This window comes from Heterodontus francisci, chromosome 4, assembly GCF_036365525.1.
Source record: "Heterodontus francisci isolate sHetFra1 chromosome 4, sHetFra1.hap1, whole genome shotgun sequence".
Lineage (NCBI taxonomy): Eukaryota > Metazoa > Chordata > Chondrichthyes > Heterodontiformes > Heterodontidae > Heterodontus > Heterodontus francisci.
This window is the reverse complement of record NC_090374.1, coordinates 150,222,163-150,232,037: the sequence shown is the minus strand read 5'-3', so window position 1 is coordinate 150,232,037 and position 9,875 is coordinate 150,222,163. Positions and strand designations below refer to the sequence as shown.

The window sequence follows — 9,875 nt, the reverse complement described above, 5'->3', positions numbered from 1 at the left end:
TCGCCGCTTCTCTTCCCCGCTCCCTCCCGCGATCCCCGCTTCTCTTCCCTGCTCCTCCCGCGATCTCCGCTTCTCTTCCCCACTCCCACCCACGATCTCCGCTTCTCTTCCCCCCTCCCTCCCGCAGGCTCCGCTCCTCTTCCCTGCTCCGCCCCACTAACTCCGCTTCTCTTACCTGCTCCCTTCCGCGAATGCCGCTTCTCTTCCCCGCTCCCTCCCGCAATCACCGCTCCTCTTCCCCATTCCCTCCTGCGATCCCTGCTTCCCTTCCCTGCTCCCTCCTGCGATCCCCGCTTCTCTTCCCCGCACCCTCCTGCGATCCCCGCTTCTCTTTCCCGCTCCTCCCGCGATCCCCGCTTCTCTTCCCCGCTCCCTCTCGCGATCCCTGCTTCTCTTCCCCGCTCCCACCCGCGATCCCCGCTTCTCTTCCCCATTCCCTCCCGTGATCCCCGCTTCTCTTCCCCGCTCCCTCCCGCGATCCACGCTCCCTCCCGTGATCCCCGCTTCTCTTCCCCGCTCCCTCCCACGATCGCCAGTTTTCTTCCCCACTTCTCTTCCCTGCTCCCTCCTGCAATTGCCGCTTCTCTTCCCCGCTCCCTCCCGCGATCCCCGCTTCTCTTCCCCACTTCTCTTCCCTGCTCCCTCCTGCAATCGCCGATTCTCTTCCCCGCTCCCTCCCACGATTGCCGCTTCTCTTCCCTGCTCCCTCCCGCCATCCCCGCTTCTCTTCCCCGCTCCCTCCTGCGATCCCCGCTTCTCTTCTCTGCTCCCTCCTGCAATCCCCGCTTCTCTTCCCCGCTCCCTCCCACGATCGCCGCTTCTCCTCCCTGCTCCCTCCCGCCATCCCCGCTTCTCTTCCCCACTCCCTCCCACAATCGCCGCTTTTCTTCCCCACTTCTCTTCCCCGCTCCACCCGCGATCCCTGCTTCTCTTCCACGCTTCTCTTTCCCATTCCCTCCTGCAATCGCCGCTTCTCTTCCCTGCTCCTCCCGCGATCCCCGCTTCTCTTCCCCGCTCCTCCGCGATTCCTGCTTCTCTTTCCCGCTTCTCTTCCCTGCTCCCTCCTGCAATCGCCGATTCTCTTCCCTGCTCCCTCCCACGATCTCCGCTTCTCTTCCCTGTTCCCTCCTGCAATCCCCGCTTCTCTTCCCCGTTCCCTCCCGCGATCCCCGCATCTCTTCCCCGCTCCATCCTGCGATCCCTGCTTCTCTTCCCCGCTCCCTCCTGCGATCCCTGCTTCTCTTCCCTGTTCCCTCCTGCAATCCCCGCTTCTCTTCCCCGCTCCCTCCTGTGATCCCTGCTTCTCTTCCCTGTTCCCTCCTGCAATCCCCGCTTCTCTTCCCCGCTCCCTCCCGCGATCCCCGCTTCTCTTCCCCGCTCCCTCCTGCGATCCCTGCTTCTCTTCCCCGCTCCCTCCTGCGATCCCTGCTTCTCTTCCCCGCTCCCTCCTGTGATCCCTGCTTCTCTTCCCTGTTCCCTCCTGCAATCCCCGCTTCTCTTCCCTGCTCCCTCTCGTGATCCCCGCTTTTCTTCTCCGCTCCCTCCTGCGATCCCCACTTCTCTTTCCCGCTCCTCCCACAATCCCCGCTTCTCTTTCCCGTTCCCTCCTTTGATCTCCGCTTCTCTTCCCCGCTTCTCTTCCCTGCTCCCTCCTGCAATCCCCTCTTTTCTTCCCCGCTCCCTCCTGCAATCCCCGCTTCTCTTTCCCGTTCCCTCCTGTGATCTCCGCTTTTCTTCCCCGCTTCTCTTCCCTGCTCCCTCCTGCAATCCCCTCTTTTCTTCCCCGCTCCCTCCTGCAATCCCCGCTTCTCTTTCCCGTTCCCTCCTGTGATCTCCGCTTTTCTTCCCCGCTTCACTTCCCTGCTCCTCCCGCGATCCCCACTTCTCTTCTTCGCTCCCTCCCTTGATCCCCGCTTCTCTTCCCCGCACCCTCTTGCATCCCCGCTTCTCTTCCCCGCTCCCTCTTGTGTCCCCGCTTCTCTTCCCCGCACCCTCCTGCGATCCCCGCTTCTCTACCCCGCTCCCTCCTGCGATCCCTGCTTCTCTTCCCCGTTCCCTCTTGCATCCCCGATTCTCTACCCCGCTCCCTCCTGCGATCCCCGCTTCTCTTCTCCGCTCCCTCTTGTGTCCCCGCTTCTCTTCCCTGCTCCCTCCCACGATCCCCGCTTCTCTTCCCCGCTCCCTCTTGTATCCCCGCATCGCTTCCCCGCTCTCTCCCGCGATCCCCACTTCCCTTCTTCGCTCCCTCCCGCGATCCCCGCTTCTCTTCCCCGCTCCCTCTTGCGTCCCCACTTCTCTTCCCCGCTCCCTCCTGCGATCCCCGCTTCTCTTCCCCGCTCCCTCCTGCAATCGCTGCTTCTCTTCCCTGCTCCCTCCCGTGATCCCCGCTTCTCTTCCCCACTCCCTCCCACAATCGCCGCTTTTCTTCCCCACTTCTCTTCCCCGCTCCCTCCCACGATCTCCGCTTCTCTTCCCCGCTCCCTCCCGCGATCCCCACTCCCTCCCACGCTCTCCGCTTCTCTTCCCCGCTCCCTCCCGCGATCCCCACTCCCTCCCACGATCTCCGCTTCTCTTCCCCACTTCTCTTCCCCGCTCCCTCCTAAGATCCCTGCTTCTCTTCCCCGCTTCTCTTCCCCGCTCCCTCCGGCGATCCCCGCTTCTGTTCCCCGCTCCTCCCGCGATCCCCGCTTCTCTTCCCCACTCCCTCCCACGATCTCTGCTTCTCTTCCCTGTTCCCTCCTGCAATCCCCGCTCCTCTTCCCCGCTCCCTCCCGCGATCCCCGCTTCTCTTCCCCGCTCCCTCCTGCGATCCCTGCTTCTCTTCCCCGCTCCCTCCTGTGATCCCTGCTTCTCTTCCCTGTTCCCTCCTGCAATCCCCGCTTCTCTTCCCCGCTCCCTCCCGCGATCCCCGCTTCTCTTCCCCGCTCCCTCCTGCGATCCCTGCTTCTCTTCCCCGCTCCCTCCTGTGATCCCTGCTTCTCTTCCCTGTTCCCTCCTGCAATCCCCGCTTCTCTTCCCTGCTCCCTCTCGTGATCCCCGCTTTTCTTCTCCGCTCCCTCCTGCGATCCCCACTTCTCTTTCCCGCTCCTCCCACAATCCCCGCTTCTCTTTCCCGTTCCCTCCTTTGATCTCCGCTTCTCTTCCCTGCTCCCTCCTGCAATCCCCTCTTTTCTTCCCCGCTCCCTTCTGCGATCTCCGCTTCTCTTTCCTGCTCCCTCCCGTGATCCCCGCTTCTCTTCCCCGCTCCCTCCTGCGATCCCCGCTTCTCTTCCCCGCTCCCTCTTGCATCCCCGCTTCTCTACCCCGCTCCCTCCTGCAATCCCTGCTTCTCTTTCCCGTTCCCTCCTGTGATCCCCGCTTCTCTTCCCCGCTCCTCCGCGATTCCTGCTTCTCTTTCCCGCTTCTCTTCCCTGCTCCCTCCTGCAATCGCCGATTCTCTTCCCTGCTCCCTCCCACGATCTCCGCTTCTCTTCCCTGTTCCCTCCTGCAATCCCCGCTTCTCTTCCCCGTTCCCTCCCGCGATCCCCGCATCTCTTCCCCGCTCCATCCTGCGATCCCTGCTTCTCTTCCCCGCTCCCTCCTGCGATCCCTGCTTCTCTTCCCTGTTCCCTCCTGCAATCCCCGCTTCTCTTCCCCGCTCCCTCCTGTGATCCCTGCTTCTCTTCCCCGCTCCCTCTTGTGTCCCCGCTTCTCTTCCCCGCACCCTCCTGCGATCCCCGCTTCTCTACCCCGCTCCCTCCTGCGATCCCTGCTTCTCTTCCCCGTTCCCTCTTGCATCCCCGATTCTCTACCCCGCTCCCTCCTGCGATCCCCGCTTCTCTTCTCCGCTCCCTCTTGTGTCCCCGCTTCTCTTCCCTGCTCCCTCCCACGATCCCCGCTTCTCTTCCCCGCTCCCTCTTGTATCCCCGCATCGCTTCCCCGCTCTCTCCCGCGATCCCCACTTCCCTTCTTCGCTCCCTCCCGCGATCCCCGCTTCTCTTCCCCGCTCCCTCTTGCGTCCCCACTTCTCTTCCCCGCTCCCTCCTGCGATCCCCGCTTCTCTTCCCCGCTCCCTCCTGCAATCGCTGCTTCTCTTCCCTGCTCCCTCCCGTGATCCCCGCTTCTCTTCCCCACTCCCTCCCACAATCGCCGCTTTTCTTCCCCACTTCTCTTCCCCGCTCCCTCCCACGATCTCCGCTTCTCTTCCCCGCTCCCTCCCGCGATCCCCACTCCCTCCCACGCTCTCCGCTTCTCTTCCCCGCTCCCTCCCGCGATCCCCACTCCCTCCCACGATCTCCGCTTCTCTTCCCCACTTCTCTTCCCCGCTCCCTCCTAAGATCCCTGCTTCTCTTCCCCGCTTCTCTTCCCCGCTCCCTCCGGCGATCCCCGCTTCTGTTCCCCGCTCCTCCCGCGATCCCCGCTTCTCTTCCCCACTCCCTCCCACGATCTCTGCTTCTCTTCCCTGTTCCCTCCTGCAATCCCCGCTCCTCTTCCCCGCTCCCTCCCGCGATCCCCGCTTCTCTTCCCCGCTCCCTCCTGCGATCCCTGCTTCTCTTCCCCGCTCCCTCCTGTGATCCCTGCTTCTCTTCCCTGTTCCCTCCTGCAATCCCCGCTTCTCTTCCCCGCTCCCTCCCGCGATCCCCGCTTCTCTTCCCCGCTCCCTCCTGCGATCCCTGCTTCTCTTCCCCGCTCCCTCCTGTGATCCCTGCTTCTCTTCCCTGTTCCCTCCTGCAATCCCCGCTCCTCTTCCCCGCTCCCTCCCGCGATCCCCGCTTCTCTTCCCCGCTCCCTCCTGCGATCCCTGCTTCTCTTCCCCGCTCCCTCCTGTGATCCCTGCTTCTCTTCCCTGTTCCCTCCTGCAATCCCCGCTCCCTCCCGCGATCCCCGCTTCTCTTCCCCGCTCCCTCCTGCGATCCCTGCTTCTCTTCCCCGCTCCCTCCTGTGATCCCTGCTTCTCTTCCCTGTTCCCTCCTGCAATCCCCGCTTCTCTTCCCTGCTCCCTCTCGTGATCCCCGCTTTTCTTCTCCGCTCCCTCCTGCGATCCCCACTTCTCTTTCCCGCTCCTCCCACAATCCCCGCTTCTCTTTCCCGTTCCCTCCTTTGATCTCCGCTTCTCTTCCCTGCTCCCTCCTGCAATCCCCTCTTTTCTTCCCCGCTCCCTTCTGCGATCTCCGCTTCTCTTTCCTGCTCCCTCCCGTGATCCCCGCTTCTCTTCCCCGCTCCCTCCTGCGATCCCCGCTTCTCTTCCCCGCTCCCTCTTGCATCCCCGCTTCTCTACCCCGCTCCCTCCTGCAATCCCTGCTTCTCTTTCCCGTTCCCTCCTGTGATCTCCGCTTCTCTTCCCCGCTCCCTCCTGCGATCCCCACTTCTCTTTCCCGCTCCTCTCGCAATCCCGCTTCTCTTTCCCGTTCCCTCCTGTGATCTCCGCTTCTCTTCCCCGCTTCTCTTCCCCGCTCCCTCCTGCAATCCCCGCTTCTCTTTCCCGTTCCCTCCTGCAATCCCCGCTTCTCTTCCCCGCTCCCTCCTGCAATCCCACTTCTCTTCCCCGTTCCCTCCTGCGATCCCCACTTCTCTTTCCCGCTCCTCTCGCAATCCTGCTTCTCTTTCCCGTTCCCTCCTGTGATCTCCGCTTCTCTTCCCCGCTCCCTCCTGCAATCCCCGCTTCTCTTTTCCGTTCCCTCCTGCAATCCCCGCTTCTCTTCCCCGCTCCCTCCTGCAATCCCCGCTTCTCTTTCCCGTTCCCTCCTGTGATCTCCGCTTCTCTTCCCCGCTCCCTCCTGCAATCCCCGCTTCTCTTCCCCGCTCCCTCCTGCGATCCCCGCTTCTCTTCCCCGCTCCTCCCGCCAGCCCCACTTCTCTTCCCCGCTCCCTCCCGCCATCTCCACTTCTCTTCCCCGCTTCTCCCGCCATCCCTGCTTCTCTTCCCCCTTTGCCATCTCCGTTTCTCTTCCCTGCTCCCTCCCGCCATCCCCGCTTCTCTTCCCCCTTCGCCATCCCCGCTTCTCTTCCCCGCTCCCTCCCGCCATCTCCGCTTCTCTTCCCCCTTCGCCATCCCCGCTTCTCTTACCCGCTCCATTCGCCATTCCCGCTTCTCTTTCCCGCTCCATTCCACCATCCCCGCTTCTCTTCCCCGCTCCCTCCTGCAATCCCCGCTTCTCTTCCCCGCTCCCTCCTGCAATCCCCGCTTCTCTTCCCCGCTCCCTCCTGCGATCCCTGATTCTCTTCCCCGCTTCTCTTCCCCGCTCCTCGCGCGATCCCTGCTTCTCTTCCCCGCTCCCTCCCGCCATCCCTGTTTCTCTTTCCCGCTCCCTCCTCCGATCTCCGCTTCATCTTCCCGCTCCTCCCACGATCACCGCTTCTCTTCCCCACTCCCTCCTGTGATCCCCGCTTCTCTTCCCCGCTGCCTCCTGCGATCCCTGCTTCTCTTCCCCACTCCCTCCCAAGATTCTCTGCTCGCCGCTCCATCCCACTGTTCTCTCCCACACCTGTCTGCTCACCATTCCCTCCGTTGCTCACTCCCTGCCTCGCAGGATGGACCTCTGAGCAGGCGGGAGCGGTGGGATGGAGTGGCGAGCTGACGGGCGCAGGAGGGTATGGCGGAATGGAACGGCGAGCGGGAGGGAGCGGGGACAAGAAGTAGCGATTGAGGCGGCGATCGTGGGAGGGAGCGAGGTAATGTTGGGGGGATGGAGGTGGCGATCATGGCCATTGATGAGTGAGGCAAAACTCGGACGTCATTTCATGTGGCATCACTGCGCATATGTGCGGATTCATATTGGCAAGCTGTTAAATGTTCGGATACGCTGCTGACGTCGGCAATCTCGCTGCGCATGCTCTGCGTTGTCAGGAGACACTCCGTAAAGAAAAAGCAAAATACTACAGATGCTGGAAATCTAAAATAAAAATAGAAAAAGCTGGAAAAACGCAGCAAGTCAGGCAGCATCTGTGGAGACAGAAACGGAAGATTCAGGTTGATCACTTTTCATCAGAACCTTTCACAGAAATAATTAAAGGTAAGTTGTTTGAAAATGAGCCTCTTTGAATAAAGAAAAGTATTACGCTCTCGCCATTAACTTTGAAAAATGTTGATATTTGAAGAAAGACAGTACAACTGTGTAAAATAATAAACTCTTCTCTATGAAAATGGGTCCATTATCCCAGAATACAAAAGCATAATATTTGAAAACCTGCAAATGAAGGACTATGTAATGCAAGCAGTCTATAATCTGACATAAACTGATACCTAGAGTGGAATAAATGCAAACAAATCAACTGTCTCCATACTTTAGATATACATTATTGTAGGATGTCAGTAAATACTTACTTAAATCAGATATTAGGTACTCACGAAATAACATTGATAAAGGAATCCTGCTTGCTAATTAACAATGAGAGAGGCTCTTGCAAAACACAGTTCTCAATGTATATTTTATGTTGCAATCAGATAAATTATTTATGTTTCATTTTAATTATTTAAAAATCAACATTTCAGGATATATCTACATGACAGTCTGCAATTCATTTGGAGCTCACAATTCTTAAACTATGTTTGTATTACTCTGTGCTATAATATATGTTGCAAAATTAAACTTTCAGAATGACATGCTTGGTTACAGTATTTTTCAAACTTATTATACCCAAACAACAACTGCAACTTGTATTAATATAGCATCTTTAATATGCTAAAATGTCCCATGGTGCTCGACAGGAGCTTTATAAAGCAAAATTTGATACTGAGCCACATAAGGAGATATTGGGGCAGATAACCAAAAGCTTGGTCAAAAAGGTAGGTTTTAAGGAGCACTTGAAAGGAGTAAAGTGAGTTAGAGAGGCAGAGGTTTAAGGAGGGAATTCCAGAGCTCAGGGCCTTGGCAGCTGAAGACAGAGTCACCAATGGTGAAGCAATTAAGATTGGGGATGCTCAAGAGGCCAGAATTAGAAGAGCACAGATATCTTGGCGGGTTTTGGAACTGGAAGAAATTAGAGAGATAGGGAGGATGAGGCCATGGAGAGATTTGAAAAGAAGGATAATGATTTTACAATCGAGGCTTTGCTTAACTGGATGTCAGTGTAGGTCAGAGAGCACAGGGCTGATGGGTGAACGGGACTTGCTATCACTCGGGCAGCCGAGTTTTGGATGAATTCAAGCTTTTGGAGGGTAGAATGTGGGAAGTTGGCTAGGAGTACATTTGAATAGTGAAGTCTTGAGGTAACAAAGGCATGGCTGTGGGTTTCAGTAGCAGATAAAGTGAGGCAAAGGCGGAGTCGGGTGATGTTTCAGAGGTGCAAATAGGCACAGATATCTGGTTGGAAGCTCATCTCAGGTTCAGATATGACATCAAAGTTGTGAACAGTCTGGTTCAGTTTCAGAAAGTTGCCGAGAAAGGGATGGAGTTGGCGGCTTGACAATGGAGTTTATGGCGGAGACCAAAAACAATGGCTTTGGTCTTCCCAATATTTAATTGGTGGAAATTTCTGCTTATCTAGAATTGATGTTGGACAAGCAGTCTGACATTTTAGATACAGTAGTTGGATTGAGAAAGGTGGTGGTGAGGTGGAACATATATGTGGAATTTGATGCTGTGTTTTTGGATGATGTTGTCGAGTGGCAGTAATAGATGAGAAATAGGAGGGATCCTACTGTTTGGTCTTTAAATACTTTGATTTGCTTCTTGGTTGCCTTTGTGTAGGCTGTGTATGTGTTTACAAGTACAATAAATGCTCTGCGACATATTTGGGTTTTGTGCCTATTGTAGTTCCAATAAACAACAGAAATAGTTTAAACAAAAAATGAGTAAGCAGTTAGGTTGTCACTATTTTCCAGCATATCTTTAAAGCAGACACTGATTTGAAGTTTTAAACTTTCCAACCCTCATCGCCACTTTGCTCATCCTATTTGCAGACTAAATTTAAATAACCCAGAAAACTTCCATTGGATCTGCTCAGGGCCACAGGTTGGGAGTGCAGGTTGCAGGTATTCAGAGGCAAACCGCATATGCAAAGCTTTACTTTTCTCCTGGATTGCTAGCAGCAGTGCAGAGAAGATTCATCTTTCATTTGGGGAGATACCTGGACTATCCAGGAAGGATGGCAACGCTGGTTAAAGCAGCTGGCATTGATGCATTTAAGGGGCGGCTTGATGCATACATGAGAAGGGAATAGAGGGATACAGGGGCAGGGTGGAAAGTAGCACCCTTCGCCACCTCAGGACATCATTAAACCCTAAGCTCTGGAATACCCTCCTGACAACTCTCTGCCTCTCTACCCATCTTTCCTCCATTTAGACACTCCTTAAAACCTACATCCTTGACCAAACTTTTGGTCATCTGACCTAATATCTCCTTTTGTGGCTCAGTGCCATACTTCGCATTAAATTTCTTTTCTGAAGCACCTTGGGACGTCTTATTACATTAAAGGTACTATATAAATATGTTTTTACAGCAAATTAAGTACTTTTGAAGTGGAGTCACTGATGTAATACAAGAAACGCAGCAGCCAATTTGTGCACAGCAAGCTCCCACAAGTCGCAATGTGATAAGGTACCAAATAATTTCTCAGTGATGTGTTAAGGGATTAAATCAGGGAGAACTCCCCCGCTCTTTGAATAATAACATTGGGAAGATTTATATGCAGTGCTGAAGATGCATGTGCCGCAAGGATCAGTTGGGCCCAATAGCCTGTGTCTGCGCTGTAGATTTATTTAACCCTAATGCACTCAATACTAAGATTCTGCATGATTGGGATTGGCAACAAATTCTCACCAAAAGATCTTCCCGCTCCCGTGTGCAGGTCACGTGCCCCAGGTGGAGGGGCGGGGCCGCGTCTCCAGCATCTATTGGTTGGCGATCGTGACGTCATTGGTGCATCTGGGCAGCCCGCTGATTGGACCAGTGGCG

General features: G+C 56.3%; 1 protein-coding gene across 1 annotated transcript; it reads right to left on the bottom strand.

The window, feature by feature from the left end:
- Positions 1 to 3,298: 3,298 nt before the first annotated feature.
- Positions 3,299 to 6,266, bottom strand: LOC137368833 (protein qua-1-like). The gene is made up of 2 exons (XM_068029037.1): positions 4,424 to 6,266; positions 3,299 to 3,612 (listed from the first exon to the last, which is right to left on the bottom strand). The coding sequence occupies exons 1-2, from the start codon at positions 6,264 to 6,266 to the stop codon at positions 3,299 to 3,301; spliced, it is 2,157 nt and encodes a 718-aa protein (XP_067885138.1).
- Between the last annotated feature and the right edge of the window lie 3,609 nt (positions 6,267 to 9,875).

Coding starts and splice junctions, on each gene's coding strand:
- LOC137368833 (XM_068029037.1), bottom strand. CDS start 6,266: ATGGCGGGAGGGAGCGGGGAAGAGAAGCAGGGATCGCGCGAGGAGCGG. Junction 3,613..4,423: donor AGGGAAGAGAAGCAGAGATC/GTGGGAGGGAGT, acceptor CGGGGATTGCAG/GAGGGAACAGGGAAGAGAAG.